The sequence below is a fragment of the Pan troglodytes genome, chromosome 6 (assembly GCF_028858775.2).
Source record: "Pan troglodytes isolate AG18354 chromosome 6, NHGRI_mPanTro3-v2.0_pri, whole genome shotgun sequence".
NCBI classification, from domain to species: domain Eukaryota; kingdom Metazoa; phylum Chordata; class Mammalia; order Primates; family Hominidae; genus Pan; species Pan troglodytes.
In genome coordinates this window covers 154,516,324-154,540,283 of record NC_072404.2, presented here as the reverse complement: position 1 = coordinate 154,540,283, position 23,960 = coordinate 154,516,324, and the positions used below count along the sequence as shown (strand labels likewise).

At 36.6% G+C, this 23,960-nt stretch overlaps 1 protein-coding gene across 6 annotated transcripts in view; it reads right to left on the bottom strand.

The window, feature by feature from the left end:
• The window catches only part of IFT56 (intraflagellar transport 56), a 61,063-nt gene that overhangs the window by 24,553 nt on the left and 12,550 nt on the right, over positions 1 to 23,960 (bottom strand). For 5 of the 6 annotated variants that reach the window (XM_063815643.1, XM_054656306.2, XM_063815642.1 and 2 more), the window contains 5 exons: positions 19,852 to 19,997; positions 18,765 to 18,936; positions 6,114 to 6,188; positions 1,880 to 1,982; positions 224 to 279 (listed from right to left, as the gene is read on the bottom strand). In XM_063815643.1, the coding sequence (XP_063671713.1) occupies positions 224 to 279; positions 1,880 to 1,982; positions 6,114 to 6,188; positions 18,765 to 18,936; positions 19,852 to 19,997 (552 nt within the window). The remainder of the gene's footprint in view (positions 1 to 223; positions 280 to 1,879; positions 1,983 to 6,113; positions 6,189 to 18,764; positions 18,937 to 19,851; positions 19,998 to 23,960) is intronic. The other variant, XM_003318829.7, reaches the window with a different exon arrangement.

The window sequence follows — 23,960 nt, the reverse complement described above, 5'->3', positions numbered from 1 at the left end:
AAGTGACTACATATAACGGAGTTTAAAAATCAAAAAGCCTAGAACATTCATTCTCATATCACAAGTCGCATATAACATTCCTAAATGAATACACATGGTCTTTTCCTGGGATTCTACAGGCAGGAGTCTGCCTAATTTTCTCTAATATGACTTCCAACTAAATTTCTGAAGTTCCACTTTTAGCAGAACTTGGTTAGTAAAAATATAAAACATTCTCAGTTACCTGAGGAGTAGTAGGTTCCAGGTCCTTAATTAAGTTATAAGCTTCTTGTACATCATCTGAAATACAACAAAGTAATTATACTAGTCTGTATTCCAGAAAACCCTCCTGAAGCAGTCCTCCCAAAAGATAAGATCCTTCAGTACTTAAATATTCATGGGAAATATGATCTGTTTTATCTGTCTTCTAACTCTCCATGTTCGGTGTTGAGTAGTTATGCTAAAAATAACCAAATATCCTTAGAAAACTCATATTAAGCCATGAAGTACCTTAAAAATTGTTGAAGCTAAGAACATGGATGAGGCATTCTATGCCAATGGCATTGTATTAGATAAGAAAAGCAATGATTTTTTTAAAAAAGAGATACATATATATATTAAGTATATAGGAATTAAATGACATGAAGTCTGAGATTTGCTTTAAAACATTTCAGGAACAAAAAAGAGGTGATGAAAAAAGAAGATTGGAAATATCTTGAAAAGTGCTGAATCCAGGGTGAGTATTTGGGTGTTTATTGTACTATTTATTTTTGTCTATGTTTGAAATTCTCCATAATAAAAATAATTTATAAAATATATAAGTTGTTTATTTCATTCTTGTCCAAAACATATTCTTTTTGCTTTTATATAAAAGAGAGGCCGGGCACGGTGGCTCACACCTGTAATCTCAGCACTTTGGGAGGCTGAGGCGGGCGGATCACCTGAGATCAGGAGTTCAAGACCAGCCTGGCCAACATGGCGAAACCCCGTCTCTACTAGAAATACAAAAATTAGCCAGGCATGGTGGCGCATGCCTGTAATCCCAGCTACTTGGGAGGCTGAGGCAGGAGAATCGCTTGAAACCTGGAGGCAGAGGTTGCAGTGAGCGGAGATCACGCCACTGCACTCCAGCCTGGGCGACAGAGTAAGACTCTGTCTCAAAAGAATAATAATAATAAATAAACAAATAAAATAAAGTAGGACTGTTTGCAAGTTCATATTCTTATTTTAATAAATACATTTTCCTCCATGAGGAATATGTTGTCCTGGTTGGTTTCTGCCATGCACCTAAGAAGGCCCACATTGTTAGTCCAGGGCCCACGACCAAATGCCACCACAAATGCATGGTGGCTGCTACCCTGTACTCATAGCTGTTAGAAAAGGCTGCTTTAGGCGTGTGTCTGACAATTTTAATCTTACTTAGGGGCAATAAATATCACATCCTCTTTGAATCATAGTATTTCTCATAAGCAGCCTGGGGTACAAAGAAACAGAAAGGCAGACAATCAAAGCAAATAAGAAACAGTTAATACTTTTTTCAAAAGACACAAGAAAATGTGAATGTACATTATGCAGTGGGGGAAACTAGAAAAAGAAAAAAGAACTGTAAGGGAAGGGGAGGAAAAACAATGAAAAAGAAAGAATGGATAGAGAATAAAGGATAGCAAAATAAAAGGAAAAAAGAAAAAACAGAATGAGGGAGAAGGTAGGAAGCGACAGAAGAGGAAAGAGGATAAAAAAAGGCACAACAAATAACCACCAATAAACTTGTTCTATGAACTTGTTGCAAATATATTTTTGGAAGTATGGATTTAAAAAGTGAAGCAAATAGTTCCATCAGACATATTTAACTATTCTAAAATATCTCATTGTAAGTAAGACCAGGACAAATTTTTCTTACCTTGACGAAGGTAGTAAATCACCAAGTTTAGCCTAGCTTCAGGAATGACATCAACTAGGGGAGGTAAAACCTGCAAAGCCCCTTCACCTCCTCGGAAAACAACCTAGAGATACAGAAATCATGCTATTATGGCAATAATGATGTATATATTTATTGGTGACAATGTTTAAGGAGCTGGCATATATAACTGGGTTCATGATATTCAACTAAAATAGCTCTGGGAATCAGTTGATATATTGAGAGCTTTTACTATTGGCTGAATTTATTATTGCCTACCTAATCCCTATGCTTCTTACCTTCTCTCTTCTTTTCCTCCTCTCTGCTTTTGATCCTTCTTAACAGCCTTGTCATAATTAAACATTTTATTTTTAACCCTATGTAAAACCTACCTCCATTATCACTCTCTCTATACCCTTGCCCTTCTTTTTTATTCATAGCACTTATATCTTTATTTTATTGTATATTTCTTTATCTGTTTGTCTGTTACATCCACCAGAATATAAGCTCCATATGGCAAGGAACTTTGCATTTACTGTGTATTCCTAGCCCCGAGAACTGCGACTAGTATAGTTGGCACTCAGTTATTTTTTGAAAGGACGAATATATTTTTGAAGCTCTATTGATGAATATGACCTTGACTTCATTGAAAGAAAGCCGTGATCTAAATTATAACAATATACACCTACTGTATACTCACAAAAATTTAAATTAAAAAGATTTAAAAATAAAATTATAACTATGAGAAATAGAATAAAAGCATAACCCTTATTGTGTACATCTCTTTTCCTCTTCATAAGAACTGCAGAAAACTCCTAAAGTACCCAATAATTAACAAAACTCTTTTCTAGGCAGACATTCTACATCAAAAACTCCATAAAGGAATTTATATAACCTTTCTGAGCCTGTTTCCTCATCTCTAAATGGCATTAGTAATGCCTACCTTTCAGGTTATTATGAGGATTAAATGAGCAAAAGTGGGCTAAACGTGTGGCACATATTTCAGTGTTTCATTGAATTAATTTAGTAAACATTCATTAGCATGTACTATATGCCCACTACTGTAACAAGCACAGGGGTTATAGCAGGAACAGGCCACTCCCCTGTCACCACAGACTATTCAAGTGGGGACAGACCTCCATAAAGCAAACAAATAAATATGTTATCAGGTGATAATAAGTGTTACAGAGAAAAGCTTAGAAATCAAAACAAACAAACAAAAAAATCCATGAAAGGACAATTTATTTTGTGTACTGTTGTATTTCTAGAGCCTAGCATAGTGTCTGGAATGTAGCAAACTGTTTCACCAATAAATGCACAGAAAGCAAGGTCATACAGCATGAACTACAAAATCTCTTCTCTCGACCCCGAAATATCTATTTAGTGCTTTTTTGGTTCCTTTTTCAGATATTCCCTTCTTTTGCCGAGATTAATTCATTCACCTGTCTTCTTGATCCCATGACTTCTAACTCCATCTGAACCTCTTTTCTCCATTAATTATTGTACCTTCAATCTTCCCAAAGCCCTGGTCCTACTTCTCACTTTAAACACACACAAGGGGTTTTTGTTCTCTTGAAAAATCTTCCACTTGGCCCCACTGTTCCCACTGTTTCCTCTGGATAGTGCCCTATTTTTCTCTTTTCTTCCAATGCCACACTTCAAAAGTATGTGGCTTACTGCTTCTACTTTCTTCTCATCCTCTCACTCCTTAACCTCTCAAAACATTGGCTTCTGCTCTCAGCATACGAATAAACTCACTCTTAGGAGTCACAAATTAATCTCTTTAGCCAAATTCAATGGACTTTTCTCTCCTCTTGCTCCATGATGTATCTGCAGTTTTGACACTGATGCCGACAAGATGACAATAATAACAACAATGCCACTTTCTTTTTTTTCTTTTTCTTTTTTTTTTTTTTTTTAGATGGAGTCTCGCTCTGTCACCCAGACTGGAGTGCAGTGGCACGATCTTCGCTCACTGCAAGCTTCGCCTCCCGGGTTCACACCATTCTCCTGCCTCAGCCTCCTGAGTAGCTGGGACTAAAGGCACCTGCCATAACACCCGGCTAATTTTTGTATTTTGGTAGAGACGGGGTTTCACCATGTTAACCAGGATGGTCTCGATCTCCTGACCTCGTGATCCGCCCACCTCGGCCTCCCAAAGTGCTGGGATTACAGGCATGAGTCACCGCACCCGGCCTATCAATGCCATTTTCTAAATGCATACTGTGTAAAGCACCTTACACATATTACCTCATTTAATCCTCCCCCAAAAAAGCAAGATAAGTACTTTTTTTTTTTTGAGATGGAGTCTCCCTCTGTCGCCCAGGCTGGAGTGCAGTGGCGCAATCTTGGCTTACTGCAAGCTTCACCTCCTGGATTCAAGCAATTCTCCTGCCTTGGCCTCCCGAGTAGCTGGGATTACAGGCGCATGCCACCACGCCCTGCTAATTTTTGTATTTTTAGTAGAGGTGGGGTTTCACCATGTTGGTCAGGCTGGTCTTGAACTCCTGACCTTGTGATCCACCCGCCTTGGCCTCCCAAAGTGCTGGGATTACAGGCATGAGCCTCCGCGACCGGCCAAAATAAGTACTTTCATTTTCCCTATTCTACATATGAGAACACAGACTCAGCAATGTTAAATGACTTACCCGAAGTTATAAAACTAGTACATGGTAGAACTTGATTTTGACCTCAAATCTAACTTCAAAAGTTGATGTTTTTTAACAACCACTTATATTGCCCTGATATTTTTCAGGTTTAAAAAAAAATAAAAGTAATATGTGTTCACTGGAAAAAAATAAAGTATTATGAAAGAAAAATTTCCATATTGTTACTTCTCTTTCTAATCCCACTCTCTAAGAATTATCCCTATTTCATATGTTCCTTTCAGTCATATATTTATATAGTGGTTCTTTACCTTAGCTGTATATTGTATCCACCTGGGATGCTTTAAAAAAAATACTGATAGCTGGGTTCCAGACCAACCATTAAATAAGATTCCCTGGGGATGGGGCCCATGCATCATTAATTTCAAAAGCCTCCCAGGTGATTAAAATGTGCAGTTGTAAATGACATTACATTATCTAGATGCTTCTTCTTGTTCGCCCTTTCTTGTTTCATTTGTTGATACTCCTTCTTCCTGTCCCATAAATACAGATGCTGTTTTGGAACCATATTTTTCTATTTTTAATCCATTCTACAATATTTATTTCACTTCAGCCATTGAAAACCTTCCATATTAATCTGTCAAGACTCTACAATAACTCCTAAATCTATTCTCAAGTCTTTATCTTTCTCTAAGCTTAAATTCCAGACTAATATATAACCCATAATTCTCCAGAAAAATTAATCTGGTTTCAATTTAGAAACTAAATTTGAAGTTAAAAGATTACATGCAGAAACTCATAGTAGTAACTATCCAAATAAAACTGTATCTGTGATGGAGGCCTGAATTAGATACGAAATGGAGTAAATATAATATACTGCCAACAAGAAGAGAATAGGATTTAGTAACTGAATAGAGATTGGAGATAAAGAGAAGGGGAGTCTAAAACAGCTGTGGTTTACTGGAAGAATTGGTACTACAAAAAGGAATAGAGAAATCAGAAGCAAAAAGCATAGTTATTATTATTGCCACTTCTGGATGAAGAATCTCAGTAGTATTAGATGATTTGCCCAGTGTTCCCAGGTATCTGAATTGAGAGCAGCTGTTCTGCATCTCACTATATTACTTGGTCAATAGAATCATAATCTAGCCCTAAACCCAACCACCCATCCAACTTGAGTGTCTGCTATTCCCCAGTACAAATTTACTGTTCTAGTAAGATCAATCTGCTCACAATCTTTTATATATGTCAGCCTCATTCTAGCTCCATGTCCTTGACTAGAATGAACACTCTAAATCTCAGCCATTCTTCAAAGATGCAAAAATATTTCCCATTTATTTTAAACCACAGGGGGATATGTTCCTTTGTCTTTCTCAAAAAAACAGACACCTGGATCTACACTGCCTTGTGCTTCTTTCCAAATATTAAATATATTCCTGTTCTCCCAACAAGGATTTCCTTAAGGAAACAGATTAGTACTTTAAAACTTATCTCCTCCACAGTGAGGAGGGGTTCCCTTGGAGTAAAGCATTATTTGCTGGCGCATCTCCTTTTATTCATCTTTCTAATTGCTGTGATGTACCAAAGCAGAGTAGGACTGAACTCAGTCAAGACGGGAAATCGTTATTCACCAGATTGTGCCTGATGAGTTCTTTAGCAAATTCAAAGGATGAAGAAGCATTGTCCATCAAGCTTTTGAGTTCTGCCTGAAATTTAAAAAAGAAAGGCTTATGAAAATGACAAGTGTATAGTTCTTATACCACATATTGACACATGGTTTATAATTTACAAAGAATTTAACATGCTATTTCATTTGATCCTCATGACTCTAGGTCAATGTAATTATTATTACCCACATTTTCAAATGAGAGCAATAATAAATGAAAACAATGAGGCTTATAAAAGTTAAGTGACTTGGGCCGGGCGCAGTGGCTCATGCCTGTAATCCCAGCATTTTGGGAGGCCAAGGCGGGCGGATCACAAAGTCAACAGATTGAGACCATGTTTCCTCTGGTCAACGTGGTGAAACCCTGTCTCTACTAAAAGTACAAAAAAATTAGCTGGGCGTGGTAGTGCGTGCCTGTAGTCCCAGCAACTCAGGAGGCTGAGGCAGGAGAAACACTTGAACCTGGGAGGCAGAGGTTGCAGTGAGCCAAGATTGTGCCACTGCACTCCAGCCTGGCGACAGAGCGAGACTGTCTCAAAAAAAAAAAAAAGTTAAGTGACTTGAAACTTATACTAAGCAGCAAGTTTGAAAACTGGGATACTCAAGTCTGAAGACTACTAGAGTTAGTTTTTTCTTTCAGTGTCAAAGGTGATTAACGAACTAAGCCTTAAACAACTAAGGTTGATTCTTTAATCTGAAAAGAGATGTTAATAAATCCTCCTTTCTTCCCTTTTCTATTTCTATTAGTGGGTTGCTAAGCTTTTCTGGATAAAATCATTAAATTCTTGATTGTTCTTCACTAACTACCACAAACTCGTTCTGCCTGATCTCATAGTTGGGAGTGCATGTCTGCTCAGCAATTTTTTTTTTATCACTCTTCTCTTGTCCACAGTACAATTCCAAAATTTTGGGTAATATTAGATTACATCAGCAGTTTTCAAGCTTTTTGGTCTCAAGATCCCTTTTATACTCTATAAATGGTCTCAAAGAATTTTTGTTTGTGTGGGAAATAGCCATCAATACTTATCGTATCAGAAATTAAAACAGAAAATTTTAAGTATTCAATTCATTGAAAATGGTAGTAATAATATGCCTTAAAATATGTTGGAATTAACATTTGGTCTCAATTTCAGAGCAACTTGTCATTACTGAAAATAAAAACAATTAAATTTTTTTAAAGTTTAAAAATAACAATAATAAACCCCACTACACATTGACATACATATTTTTTACTTTAAAAAACTGTATTTATCAAATCAAAAATTTAGTGAGAACAATGTTATTGTTTTACATTTTTTGCAAATCTCTTTAATGTCTGGCTTAACAGAAGATAGATGGATTGTCATATCTTTATCTGCATTTGATCTATTTTGAGACCATATTGTGCCAGGTGACAAGGACAAAAAAGAAAGCCCAATACCAGCACAAGGTGGGAAGTCTAGTGAAAGACCCTTCCCACAATCAGCAGGAACTACTAAAGAGCTACACTGGCAAATGAAGGATAAAACAGAATTTTCTATGAACTTTTTGGGGACCCCTTGTACATAAATTAATAAAATAAAAAAACAGTTATATAATAGGATTAAAAACAAAAGTTGGTTTTTGAAAAGACTAAAAAACTGTGAAAATGTAAATGAAATTATCAAATTTTTAGAAAAATACAACTTACCAAAAATAACACAAGAAGAAACAGAAAACATGCATAGTCCTATAACCACTAAAGGAACTGAATTAGGTAATTTAAAATCTTCCAAACCTAGACAGTTTTGTCAATAAGTTCTACCAAACATTTAAGAAATATAAAAGCCAATCTTACACAAACTCTTGCAGAAAATAGAAACATATGGTACCTGCTTCAATTCATTCATTTTCCTTTGAGATAAACTTTGTACCAAATCCTGACAAGAACTATACCATAAAAGCAAATTATAAACCAGTCAAACCATTATGTATTGATGCAACAAATTAAATAATAGCTATCTAATATGTGATATGTAAAGAGAAGAATGAACCATGATGAAGCTGGGTTTATTCTGGTATAACATTGATTTTTAAAATTTTTTGTTTTTTGAGACAGGGTCTCACTCTGCCACTCAGGCTGGAGTGCACTGGCGCCATCTTAGCTCACTGCAACCCCTGTCCCCCAGGCTCAAAAGTGATCCTCCCACCTCAGCCTCCCAAGTATCTGGGACCACAACCACATGCCACCACACCAGGGTAATTTTTATATTTTTAGTAGAGATGGGATTTCACTGTGTTGTCCGGGCTGGTCTCAAACTCCTGACCTCAAATGATCCGCCTATCTCGGCCTCCCAAAGTGCTGGGATTACAGACGTGAGCCACCATGTCCAGCCTAAAGTTGATTTAACAATAGAAAATACTTCAAATAATTTGCCACAAGAATAAAGGAAAATGATATGACCGTCTTAATAGACGAAGAATACAAGATGTTATACTTCAACATCTGATCCTTATAAAACCTCTTAGCAAACTAACACTACAAGGGAAGTTCCTTAATCTGATAAAGGATATCTTTAAAAATCTACATTAAACATCATACTTAATGATGAAATACCATTTCTTAATGATAAAATATCATCAAAAGCTTTTCCTTTGAGATAAAAAACCTTACAAGGATATTTCTTTTTTTACTTTGTTGGTTTTTTGTTTGTTTGTTTGTTTGTTTGTTTTGAGATGGCGTCTAGCTCTGTCGCCCAGGCTGGAGTGCAGTGGCGCAATCTTGGCTCACTGCAACCTCTGCCTCCCAGGTTCAAGCGATTCTCCTGCCTCAGCCTCCCAAGTAGCTGGGATTACAGGTGCATGCCACCATGCCTGGCTAATTTTTGTATTTTTAGTAGAGATGGGATTTCACCATGTTGGCCAGGCTGTCTGGAACTCCTGACCTCAAGTGATCCGCCTGCCTCTGCCTCCCAAAGTGCTGGGATTATAGGCACTGTGCCTGGCCGGGTAGGTATGATTTCTTAGATTCTGTTGCATACTTCTCATGCTTTGGCAACCCACCACCACACCCCCACTGTCCCTGTCATCCCACTGCAATCACTTGGTGAGTAAATGAATGACTAGATATCTTACTTCACTGATTATATATATAGAAAAACATCAATATACAGAGATACATTAAGACAGCTAGAAGCAAATCTAACAAAACACGTAAAAAGACCAATACAAAGGCCAAGCATGGTGGCTTATGCCTGTAATCTCACTGCTTTGGGAAGCCAAGGCAGGCGGATCGCTTGAGCCCAGGAGTTCAAGACCAACCTTAGCAATGTAGTGAGACCTGTCTCTATTTAAAAATTTTAAAAAATTAGTTGGACACAGTGGCATACACCTGTAGTCCCAGCTACTTGGGAGGCTGAGGCACAAAGATCACTCAAACATGGAAGGCAGAGGTTATAGTAAGCCATGATCCAGCCACTGCACTCCATCTAGGCTGGGTGAAAGAGCCAGAGCTTGTCTAAAAAAGGAAAAAAAAAAAAAAATCCAATACAAAAAAAAGCACAAAACCTGACTAAAAGAACTTAAAGGTCTGGCCGGGCACGGTGGCTCACGCCTGTAATCCCAGCACTTTGGGAGGCCCAGGCGGGTGGATCACCTGAGGTCAGGAGTTCAAGACCAGCCTGGCTAACATGGTAAAACCCCATCTCTACTAAAAATCCAAAGATTAGCAGGGTGTGGTGGCGGATGCCTGTAATCCCAGCTACTCAGGAGGCTGAGGCAGGAGAAGCACTGGAACCCAGGAGGTGGAGGTTGCAGTGAGCCAAGATCACGCCACTGCACTCCAGCCTGGGCAACAAGAGCAAAACTTCGTCTCGAAAAAAAAAAAAAGAAATTAAAGATCTAAATAAATGGAGAAAGATACCATATTCATGGTTTTAAAGACTTAATTTAAAACTATCAGTTATCTCCCAACTCATCCATGGATTCAAAGCAACGCAATTAAAATCCTGACAGGTTTGTTTTTGTGTTTGGATTTGGCAGGCTTGTTTTAGAATTCATACCGAAAGATAAAGAGCCAAGAATAGCCAAGACACCCTTGAAGAACACTAACAAGATGGCAAAACTTGCTAGACCCACTACATGTGAAACTTGATTACAAATCTGTAGTAATTAAGGCAGTATGGTATTGAGGGCAAGGATACACAAATGGATCAACAGAATACAGAGTTCAGAAGCAGACATATCTAAACACTGGAATTATTTTCCAAAGGTGGCGGAATAGTAGGAAAAGACTGATCTTTTCAATAAATGGTCTGAAACAATGAGTTATTCTCATGGAAAAAAAATAAAATTTGACCTCTGCTTCACAGTCTACACAAAAATCAATTCCATGTAGAATATGGACTTAAATATAAAAGAAAATCAGGAAATAAACAACATACCCTAAATAACAAATGGGCCAAAGAAACCAAAAACAAAATTAGAAAATACTTTGAGATAAATGAAAGATACAATATAACAAAACTTACGGGATGCAGTTAAAACATTTCTTAGAGGAAATTTTATAGTTGTAAATGCCTATATTTAAAAAAGAAAATAAGAAAGACCACAAATTAATAACCTAACTGTAAAAAAAAAAAAAGAGAAAACTAAACATAAAGCAAACAGAGGAAGGGAAAAATAAAGATTAGAGCAGAAATCAATTAAACAGACAAGAGAATGGAGAAAATCAATGAAACTAGAAGCTGGTTCCTTGAAAAGATTAAGAAAACTTATAGCTAGACTGACCAAGAAAAAAACAACAAACTCAATTTACTAGAATCAGAAATGAAAGAAGGCAATACTACTGACCTTAGAGAAATAAAAAGGATTACAGAGGAATACTGTGAACAATTATAGGCCAATATATTAGATAATTTAAGTGAAAGGGACAAATTCCTAGAAAGACATAAACTATCAGAACTGACTCAAGAAGAAATACTATTAATAGACATACAACATGGATGGATGTGCACAGATTGAAAGACTTAATGTCATTAAGATAGCATTAACCCCCAAACTGATCTTTAGAGTCAATGCAATCCCTAAATAAATTGGATTAATGATTTAAAAACTACAATGAAATAAAAAGCCCAGGCCCAGACGGCTTCACTGCTTAAAATCATACCACTTAAAGAAGAGTTAATACCAGTTCTTCATAAACTCTTTCAAAACACAGAAGACGGAACTTTTCCCCTTATACTATGAGGCTAGTATTACCCCAATACCAAAACCAAAAAAAAAAATTACAAGAGAAGAAAATGACCAATATATTTTTTGAATATGGACACAAAATCCTCCAAAAAATTCTTAGCAAATGGAATCCTGTAATGTATTAAAAAGATTATTCACGATGACCAAGTGAGATTTATTCCAGGAATACAAGGGTGGTTTAACATTCAAAAATCAATTATTATACCATATCAATAGAATAAAACCCAAAAACTAAATGATCATCTCCATAGCTAACAGAAAAAGCAGTTCCATTAACATCCTTTCATGATAAAAAACATTTGGAAGTTCCCCTACCTGGAAAGAACATTTACAAAAAACCCACAACAAACATCATTCTTAACAGTGAAATACTGGATGCTTTCCACCTACGATCGGGAACAAGACAAGGATATCTGCTCTCAGCACTTCTATTCAACATTGTACTGAAGGTTCTAGCCAGGGCAATTAGACAAGAAAAAGGAAGAAGAGGTATCCTGACTGGAAAGGTAGTAGTAAAACTATCCTGATTCACAAACATAATCTTATATATAGAAAATCCTCCCCAAAATCTGCAAGAAAGCCAATAAATGAGTTCAGCAAGGTTTCAGGATACAATCAATACAAAAATCAGTAGTACTTCTATTCTCTTGCAATGAACAATTCAAAAATGAAATTAAGGGAACAAGTTAATTTACAATAGCATCAAAAATAATAAAGTACTTAGTAATAAATTTAACAAAAGAAATGTAAAACTTGCCCCATAAAAACCACCAAATATTGCTGAAAGAAATTTAAAAACACCTAAATAAATGGAAAAACATTCCATGTGAATGGATTTAAAGACTTAATGTTATTAAGATAGCATTAATCCCAAAACTGATCTTTAATGCAATCTCTATCAGAATCCAATCTGGGTTCTCTGTAGGAATTGATAAGCTGATTCTAAAATTCATATTGAATTGCAAGAGATCAGAGTAACCAAAACAATCTGGGAAAATAAACAACAAATTAGGAGGCTGCATACTTCCTGATTTCAAAACTTGCTCTAAGTAAGGAAGATAGTGTGGTATTAACGTAAGGATACACATATAGACCAATGGAAGAGAACTGAGTCCAAGAAATGAATCCATTTGTCTATGGTAAACTGATTTTCAACAAGAGTGCCAAGACCATTCAAAGGGTGAAAGAATAGTCTCTTCAACAAATGGTGCTGGAATAACTGGATATTTACATGCAAAAGAATAAAGTTGGACTTTTACCTCATGCCATTTACAAATGTTAATTCAAAATGGATCAAAGACCTAAAAGCTAAGATTATAAAACTCTTAGTGGAAAACACAGGGGAAAATCTTCATGACTCTGGACTTGGCAATGGAATCTTAAATATAACACCAAAAGTACAAGAAACAAAAGGCAAAAAAAAAAAAAAAAAAAAAAAGGATAACTTTGACTTCATCAAAATTAAAAACTTTCGTGCTTCAAAAAAAATACTATTAAGAAAATGAAAACATCTATAGGATAGGAGAAAGCATTTGCAATTTGTGTATCTGATAAGGGACTGAACCTAGAATATATGAGAACATGTGAAACTCAATAATAAAAAGACAACTTATTTAAAAAATGGGCAAAGAACTTAAATAGACATTTCTACAAAAAAGATATGCAAATGGCCAACAAGCACATGAAACAATGCTCAACATCATTAGTCATCAGGGAAATGCAAATAGAAACCACAAGATTCCACTTCACACCACTAGAATGGCTAGAGTCAAAAAGTCAGATGATAACAACTGTTGGCAAGAACGCAAAGAAATCAAAACGCTTATATACTGCTGATGGGAATGTAAAATGGTGCAGTTTCTTTGGAACAGTCTGGCAGTTCCCCAGACAATTACATATAGAGTTACCATATGACCCTGTGATTCCACTCCTAGGTATAAACCTGAGAGAATTGAAAACATACATACAAACAAAAACTTACACAAAAAGTATAATGTTTATAGAAGCAGCATTCGTAACAGGCAAAAGGTGGAAACAACACAAGTGTCTACCAACTGATGAATGGAAAAAACTAAAAGAGTTATATTCATAAAACGAAATATTATTTGGTCATAAAAATGAATAAAATACTGATAGATGCTACAACATGATGAACCTTGTAAACACTATGCTAAGTAAAAGATGCCGATCATAAAGACCAAATATTATATGACTCCATATATATATATGAAATATCCAGAGCAGGCAAATATATAAAGACAAAGTATATTAGTGGTTGCTCAGGGCTGGGGGAATGGGGCAATAGGGGTTGATAGCTGAAGAGTATGACTTTTTTTTTTTTTGAGACAGAGTATCGGTCACCCAGGCTGGAGTGCATTGGTGCAATCTCAGCTCACTGCAACCTCCGCCTCCCAGATTCAAGTGATTGTCGTGCCTCAACTTCCTGTGTAGCTGGGATGACAGGCATGCGCCATCACGTCCGGTTAATTTTTATATTTTTAGTAGAGACAGGGTTTCACCATGTTGGCCAGGCTAGTCTCTAACTCCTGACCTTGTGATCCGTCTGCCCTGGACTCCCAAAGTGTTGGGATTACAGGTGTGAGCCACTGCGCCCGGCCATTTCTTTTTTTTTTTTTTTTTCCGGAGACGGAGTCTTGCTCCGTTGCTCAGGCTGGAGTGCAGTGGCGCAATCTCGGCTCATTGCAACCTCCGCCTCCCGGGTTCAAGCGATTCTCCTGCCTCAGCCTCCCAAGTAGCTGGGACTACAGGCGCACGTGGCCACGCCCTCCTAATTTTTTGTATTTTAGTAGAGTCGGGGTTTCACTGTGTTGCCCAGGCTGGTCTCCAACTCCTGAGCTCAGGCAATCCGCCCGCCTCCACCTCCCAAAGTGCTAGGATTACAGGCATGAGACATTGTGCCTGGCCAACATTTCTTTTTGAGATAATGAAATGTCCTAAGATTGACTGTGGTGATGGTTGCACTTAAGCTGTGACTATACTAAAAAACCAATTGTACACTTTAAAAGGGTGAATTGTATGATATGTTAATTATATCTCAATAAAGCCATATATAAATTAAACTATAAATTAAAGATGTAGGTCATCATATCTACGTTAGAATGAAAATGACCTTTCTAAAAACATGACATCAATGTTAGAAACCATGTAAGACATATTTCACGTGAAACATATCCTTTATGTTCAAATTTTCTTCTCTATTTAAAATATATATTAGGGTTTTGTCTTTTCTAATTTACTAATCTTTGTCTTTTAACTGGAGAACTTAATCCTTTAAAATATAATGTAATTACAGAAAATTTGTGCTTAAAAAGAAAAATAGGCTATTAGAAGATAATATTAGAAGTGATTGGGCACAGTGGCTCATGCCTGTAATTCCAGAGCTTTGGGTGCCCAAGGTGGAAGGATTAGTTGAAGCCAGAAGTTTGAGACCAGCCTGGGCAACATAGCAAGACCCCATCTCTACAGAAAATTTTAAAATTAGCCAGGCACAGTGGCGCATGTCTGTAGTTCCAGCTACTTGGGAGGCTGAGGCAAAAGGATCACTTGAGCCCAGGAGTTTGAGGCTGCAATGAGCTATGATTGTGCTACTGCACAGCCTTGGTGACACAGTGAGACACTGTCTCTAAATAAATAAGTAGATAAATTTTTTAAAAAGAGGATAGCAGAAAATATAATCTTGAGCTAGGAAATGGTTTCTTTTTTTCTTTTTGAGATGGAGTCTCGCTCTTTGTGCCCAGGCTGGAATGTAGTGGCGCAATCTCAGCTCACTGCAACCTCTGCCTCCCAGGTTCAAGCAATTCTCCTGCCTCAGCCTCCCAAGTAGCTGGGATTACAGGCATGTGCCACCATGCCCAGCTAATTTTGTATTTTTAGTAGAGATGGGGTTCCATCATGTTGGTCAGGCTGGTCTCGAACTCCTGACCTCAGGTGATCCACCCACCTTGGCCTCCCAAAGTTCTGGGATTACAGGTGTGAGCCACTGTGCCTAGCCGGAAATGGTTTCTTAAACAAGATACAGAAAGCACTAAACATAAAGAAAAAGATCAATGTGACTATGTTTCAGCCTACAAAATCTTTAATAATTACAAATATTTACTGAGAGTTTACTATGTATATCAAGTTAAGGACTTTACATACCTCATACCATTTAATCTTCACAAGAACCTACAATGAGTCAGTACCATTTTTTCTCTGTTTTACAGATGATGCTTAAGGAGGTTAAGTATTTCACCGAAAGTCACACAGCAATTATGCCAGGGTTGAAATTTGGGTCTATCTGATTCCAAGCCCAAACTCATAATCACTACCCTAGAGGCCATGCCAGTTTTGGGGGAAAAGTTCTTCAACTCTTTAGTCTCTAAAACCAGCAGCTTTCTCCTCCTTTTTTATTTTATTTTTTTAAACCAGTGTCTTACATTCAATGTTTCTATTTTTTCATCATCTGCTTGCCATCCCTTCTGCCATACTCTTTATGAGAATTCCCAGTCTGAGTTGTTACTCACTCACTCCTGATCTCCCTGCAACCTAGCTTCAAGCTCCAATAATAACAATATCCTAATCAGATATGGCAATGTAGGAAACTCTAATTAAAATGGCCTTCTCTCAGTCTTCATTTCTACTGACCTTTTGTATCTCCTCCTTCTTTAAATGTGATTCTCTTTGTCAGTCATACTTTTAATTTCTCATTCAACAAATAAGCAGTTGGCATCAACTTTGTGCAAGCATTATGCCCAGTCCTGGGACTCAAATGTCAAAAGACACAGTCTCAACCATCAATGAGCTTGTTTAGATTGAAGATAATTAGGCAACTGACAAATAATAAGCAGAATGGAGACATTTTGTGTGTGTGTATTGCAGGACATTTTAGTGGTTAAGTCTATGTTGGAGTCAGATAGACAAAAGTTTGAGATCTGCATTTGCCACTTGTTATGTTAGTTGTGTAAGCCTGAACAAGTTACTCAAAGTAGTTTAAGAATTAAGTCAATCATTACAAATTATTTCCTGTTTACTTTAGAAAAGCAGGATGCTATTGGTGTTTGTGAGACACTGAACAATGTAATACAGACCCCGTTGTACAAGTTAGAAGAATGCCTGAATTTAAATAGTTTATTAAAATTATAATAATTAAACATAAACTCTATCTTATTGCTACCAAAAAAAGGTTCTTCTGGTACATTTGACATAGCCTTCTACTGCTGGAGTACATTATAAAATCAATATATAAACTACATTGACACAATTTCAAAGGAAAAAGCTTGCCTTTTGAGGTTAGAAGTACACTCTGATGTCCTAACTTGGATAATTCTAGGTGTATACTATAGATAGGATATTGAGTAACCATACTAGACTATGGAAAAGACATATACAGACAAAATGTAAACATTTAATAAATTGGACCATACACCAAAATTGGTAAATTTCCCCAAGACTGACTCTAGGTAGAAAGGCAAGAATGTATTTCATTTATTTGTTCTTACTAACGGGTGAAAACTCTAAAGATACCAAATTGCTAATCCAGTCTCTTACTAAACTGCTGATGCTGGAAACAAGCCAATTAGGCAGACTTGCGGGACTCCTTAGTTGAAATGACTATTATCCCAAGAATGCATTTTATTTAATATATAAGTATATACTATGTGCTCAAGTGTATACTAAGCAATTCAATTTGGAGGGCAAGGGTAGGATTTTTAAAGTTTGACACATGCAGAAATTTTACATGTAAATTTTGGTGGCTTCTGACATCAACAAAAGTAATAACCATGTTAAATGATCTATTTATACCCATATATTTGTATATAGATAGAGTGTAGAACATATTCTCTATGTATGTATCTACCTATATCTATATATTATATATGTATATGTGTATACGTTAAATAAAATTATGTTATTAAAATGTTAGTAAAGTTATGTGTTATTTAAAACATGTTAAATGAAACAAAAGGAGCTAATAATCTATGGCCTCCTGTGTTTTCTCGGTTTCCTATAAAACGAGAACTACAATAGCCTCTAACCACAGGCTTGTCAGGGAAATTAAATAATGGATTTAAAGTGTTCTGCATGGTGCCTAAAAGTTAGCCAATTTCTAAGTATTTATAAAATGTCCACCATTTTTGCCTCTTGGGCTAACCTTTGTTGACGTGTACCAAGCAGAGAAAGAAGGAAGTCATTCCAGGAGTGAGAATGTTGCACACAAAGCTATGGTGGTAAGAGAGTACGGCATGTGGAACAAATTCAGTGGTTGGACTGAAGATAACAAGACTGACTAAAGGCAGGAACACTATTTAAAGGGCCAAAATAAGAGGTGAGAAACTCCTGGATTAGAATAGTAGCCAAGGAGAAGAAGGGATAGATAAAAGAGATATCTAGGATGTATAGCTGATAGGAACTAAGGGATGATTACATGGAGATGAGGAAGAGAGTCAACAGATATGCCAGGTTTCTTTTTTTTTTTTTTTGAGATGGAGTCCCGCTCTGTCGCCCAGGCTGGAGTGCAGTGGCACCATCTCGACTCACTGCAAGCTCTGCCTCCCGAGTTCACACCATTCTCCTGCCTCAGCCTCCCAAGTAGCTGGGACTACAGGAGCCCGCCACCACGCCCAGCTAATTTTTTGTGTTTTTAGTAGAGATGGAGTTTCACCGTGTTAGCCAGGATGGTCTCGATCTCCTGACCTTGTGATCCGCCTGCCTCAGCCTCCCAAAGTGCTGGGATTACAGGCGTGAGCCACCGTGCCTGGCCCAGATATGCCAGGTTTCTAATGTGGTTTACTGATGTATGTTGGTGGCATTCAATCACAGAGCCACACACATATTTTAGAGGAAGAAGCTGAAGCATTTGTTTTTTGGTTTTTGGGTTTTTTTGAGACAGAGTCTCGCTCTGTCACCTAGGCTGGAGTACAGTGGCTCAATCTCAGCTCACTGAAACCTCCGCCCGCCCCCTGAACGCCCCAGTAGCTGGGATTACAGGCATACACCACCACACCCGGCTAATTTTTTGTATTTTTAGTAGAGATGGGGCCATATTGGCTTGGCTGGTCTCAAACTCCTGGCCTCAAGTGATCTGCCCGCCTCGGCCCCCCAAAGTGCTGAGCCACAGTGCCCAGCCAGAAGCATTTGGTTTTAAACATAAGCATTTGGTTTTAAATGTAGGGCATCTCAGTAAAATCATCTACAATTTAATGGACATAACACAGATAATTCAGAAGTCAACATTCTTTTTAGAATACCTGATAAACATATAATTAGGTTCTTATAGAATCACAGTGGCAATGATAAAGGGATATTAATCAAGAGTTACAGATAACAGAGTTTCATGAATAACTTGGAAAGTATAAAGTAATTCAAATTGGAATGAAGTACATTAAAAACACACTTCCATCAATACCTCAGCTGCTCTGCCATTGTAAAGGCGAAAATGGTTACAGGCTTTAAGATTGAGTGCGATGGTACTATCAGGAATTTGCTGAAGGTAAACAGCCAAAACTTCTTGAGACACATCATAGTAATCCAACTTGTAGTAGCAGAGGGCCACATAAACATTAAGGGCAAGGTATTCCCTATTAGATGAAAGAATTAGGGTTAACCATTTAAGTCCACTTCACGGAAATGTCAAATTACCAAGCTCAAATGGACAAGGCAAAGAGGACAGTTCATGAACCTGCCTTATGAAGAAAGAGGGCAAGATATGATCAGTATAATTTTTTTCTTTTTGCATTGCAATATTTGGGTGTTTTGATATAAGTAGAATGAAAGATGACTAGAGAAGAAAGGGAAAGTTCATGCTGTTCACACTGAAAAACTAATATATGCAATAATTGAACATAAACACAAGCACACTCCACACAGAAGACCAGCAGACAAGACACATAGGCTTGATGGCTGGAAATGGAAGCAGGTAGGAGACTAAGAAGGTAATGCAAAAGAGGATGGAAAGAAGGGGGATGAGATATTTTTGGGAAGGGAGAGAGAGGCCAAGTGTTTAAAGTTGGAATGTAAATTCTTAAGAATGATTTGTATCTAATTTTGTCAGCAAGTTACCTACGATGTAACTATAACACTAAGTTTGATACATCTAGACCATACATTTCAACTGGGGTAATATCAGTATTACCCCCAAAGGGGAAAAATTGGTTCTTAATGGGAGGATGAAAAAATCATACTCATTTTATATGTAAAGCACAGTTATACATAGAGTACATATATGGATATATATTAATATACATCTATCAGTATATTAAAATTTCATGGGAGGGCAATTGGGGGAAAAAGTCTTTTAGAAGGGTGACAATGCAAAAAAAGGTAGAGAAAGCCTGATTTAGACAATATCTAATTCCTAATCTCACCAAATTATCAACTAAACAGATTTGAACACATAGTGGTACTAGATCCAGAGGACACTAGATTCTCAAACTAGTTAAAGAAGAAACTAACAAAATGAAAGGAATGTAGAGTAGGCATAAAAGGACACAGACCTGTTATCTAGCAGTATTCGCTTATATATATCTATAGCTTCTTGGTAGTGAGATCGCATATAGTGGATTGAGGCCAAACTGAGTTGATCTTCTGTGACATCCTGAAGATTTTGATGAAAGCTCATCAATTTTTTCTCATCATTAAACTAAAATTGTGAGAGTGGAAAAGACATGTAAAGATTCATATTAGTGTTGTTAGAGAAATCAATATCTATGTGATAGAGATTTTAACTCTTCCTTCTTTAGCCATTGTGTCTCTCTCTTCTTCCTATTTCCCTCAGGTTCTTTGTCTTCTACTTCATTTCTCTTGCAAAGAAAGAATGGAAATAGCCTCTGGAGGCATAGCTTGACAACGACAATGGAAAGCCCTTAGGTTACAGTTAATACTATTTGACCCTTCCCCTTATCTTTTCTTTTTCTTTATATTTTCTCCCTTTCCTTTTCTTTTTCTGTCTACTCTCTTTACTATTACCCGGTAACATTTTTAATCTGTTCTTTCTTTCTTCTTTCTTCTTTTTTTTTTTTTTTGAAACGGAGTCTTGCCCTGTCCCCCAGGCTGGAGTGCAATGGCACGATCTCGGCTCACTGCAACCTCTGCCTCCCAGGTTCAAGCAATTCTCCAGCCTCAGCCTCCCAAGTTCCTGGGATTACAGGCACATGCCACCACGCCCGGCTAATTTTTTGTATCTTTGGTAGAGATGGGGTTTCACCATGTTGGCCGGGCTGATCTCGAACTCCTGACCTCATGATCCGCCCACCTCAGCCTCCCAAAGTGCTGGGATTACAGGTGTGAACCACTGTGCCCAGCCAATCTGTTCTTTCATATCTCATTCTTCTTGGTAGACAATAGGGAATCAAAATGTATTTCTCATCATGTAACCTAGTGTATTCAATTTTTAATTTCCTGCTCTACATTTTTTCATCCTTTCTTCAGTTACTATATATTGTTGTTGTTTGAGATTGTCAGAATTCTATTCCAACCTTGTAATGCTTATTTTGTTAGATGGCTGCCACAAATATTAGTTGCCTTTTGCTTATATATGGGGCAGAACAGATATATTTTTGACAGTGACCCTTAATATGTAGATTGCTCACTCCTGCCTGTTACAGAGAATGACTTATTAGCTTAAAAATTTTGTAAAGAATTGTCTTCTGTAGACTATCTAGTTACATGGAAAAATGTTCATGATACATTTTTAAGTGAAAAGCCTGGTTATAAAACAGAATATATACTATGATACAAATTTGGCAATATAAATATACACATATGTACACATATAAAAATACAAATTTTTTAAAGACTGGAAGAAAAGAGAGTAAAATATTACAGTGTTAGCTCTAAGTGGCAGTCTTACAGGAAATCTTGATTTTTGTGTGTATGCAATTTGCTATTTTCTAAAAGTACTATGATGAACATGTATTATTTTTGTAATCAGAAGAAAAACACAATAAAATATATTTCTTTAAATTCAATCAAAGACTTTCACTACTAATAATATTAGAGTAGCTTGTAGTATGCAGTGCTCCCACCAAGAACATCTAGAAAATCTTAAAAACTACTGAAAAATCTGTGTAAAAGGGGCAGGGGCAGTGGCTCATGCCTGTAATCCCAGCACTTTGAGAGGCTGAGGTGAGCAGATCACTTGAGCTCAGGAGTTTGAGACCAGCCTGGGCAACATGGTAAAACCCTGTCTCTACAAAAATTAGCCGGGCATGGCGGTGCACACTTGTAATCTCAGCTACTTGGGAGGCTGAGGCACAAGGATTGCTCAAGCCTGGGAGGCAGAGGTTACAGTGAGCTGAGATGGTGCCATTGCACTCCAGCCTGGGTGACGGGGAGTGAAATCCTGTCTCAAAAAAACAAACAAAATCTACGTGAAGGGTTCAGAGAGCTACCAAGTGAGTGAAGACTTGAGATACCAAGATCCCAAGCAGAACAAAAGCGCAAAGAGGTGATTCTGATATTTAGTACCATTTTTTTCTCTAATGGTACCTATCAATTCTCAATTGGTGGCTGAGTTGCTGAAAACTAAGCAGAGCTTCAAGAAGTCTTATGGGCTTAATGGACAAAAAAATAGAGATTGGGGCCCACCAAGCTATCAGCTGGGACCCCTGGAAAGCTACCCTAGAAACAGAGGTAAAATGGAAATAGACCAGCTTTAAATTGTTGCAATCTCTGACAGGTATCAGTTGATTTGCCCCTTTTCTATGTGCCTGCCAGAAGTAAAAGTAAATTCTAAATCCTCTCTGGAAGAAGACAAAAGCATCCAGAGACTCGAATTATCTCTCTATATTTTAATATAAAATAGCCAGCATTAAACACAATATTGCCAAGCAAACCAGGAGATAAGAACATTTGACTGAAAACCAGGAAACAGCTGTCCAGAGATACACTATTGGAATTACTAGACACGGACTTTAAAAATAACTTATTATCAATATATTTAAGAAATTAAATTAAAAATTAGGAAATTTTAACTGGAAATTAGAAATTTAAAAAGTAATAAAATGTAAATTCTAAAAATAAATACAATAACTGAAATTAAGAATGAAATAGATAAATGGAATAGCTGGTTAGACACAGCTGAAGAATGATGATTAGTAAAATAAATTTCTGAGGAAATATACAGAAAATGTGACAAAGTGTTTACATGTGATACAAACAAAAGGTCTACATACATACATACATACATATTACTGGGAGCCTAGAAGGAAAGAAGAGAGTATAGAGCAGAAGCAAAATTTGAAGTAACAATGACCAAGGATTCTTTTAATTAAAAAAAGAAAAGACCTCGAGCAAGCACTATGAACCTGATGTAGTGTAATACAAAGAAAACCATATCTGGGAATATTATAGGAAAAGTGCTAATAACAAAAACCAATGTATAAATCTTAAACATGATCAGAAAAAAAATCTTCATAGCAGCAACAATAAGACTCATGGCTAACATCTCAGTAGAGACAAGGAACTAGGAAGCAATAAAGCAACATCTTCAAAATGCTAAGCAAAAATAATTACCTACCTAGAACTCTACACTGAGAAAAAAATCCTTTAAAAAACCATAGTCAAATAAAAATATGTTTAGACAAAAACTGAGAGAATTCATCACCACTAAAGGAAATATTAAAGGAAATTCCTCAAATGGAAAATGATTTCAGATAGGAGCACAAACATGCAAGAAGAAATGAAGAGCAATGGAAAGGAAAAATATGGCTAATTATAAATGAATATTAACTGCATAAAACAGTAATAAAACAGTCATGGGATTAGAAACATATAGACACTTAAAATATATTTCAAATTTGCACATAAGATGGAGAGTAAATGAGTTTAAATGATCTAAGGTCCTTTAATTTTTCTAGAAATTGGTAAAAGTACTAATCAATATCAAACTTTTTAATATGCAAAATACACATGATATGGTAACTGCTAAAATAATATTCCCAATGTACATAACTAGCAAGCAAATCAAGGATAAATATATAGTTTTAAAAATCAATCCAAAAAAAGGCAAGAAAGGAGAGAAAAAGGAACATAGACCGCATGGACCAGCTGGGCAAATAAGAGAACTAATAACAGGATGGCAGTTATGAAGCTAACCATATTTGTAAATACATTAAGTAAATGGATTATATACTAGAGGTTTTTTTTTAATAAAGATTTTAACTGGATTTTAAAACCCACAAAACTCATTTATATGCTGTTTATAAGAGTCACCTTAAATTTAAGGACATAGAAAGGTACAAAGTAAAAGGATAGATGAGATATATAATAGGCAAATGCTACCCCAAAAGAGCTAGTATAGCTCACAAATATGACAAAGAGAAATTTTTCAGAGATGAGAGATATTTCATGATAATATATGTTTCAGTCTACTAGGAAGACATTATTGCTAGGCAGTCTACTAGCAATTCTAAGTTTGCGTGCACTTAATGACAGAGTCTGAAAAGCATGTAAAGCAGAACTAAAAAGAGAAAGAGACAAAGTGACAATTATGATGTGGAATTTCTAAATGTACCAGAAATAATTATTTTCATATAATGCCTGTGGATGATTAAACTTTCTGCAAAACAACTTAGCAATATCAATTAAAAGCTTTAAAGTTGCT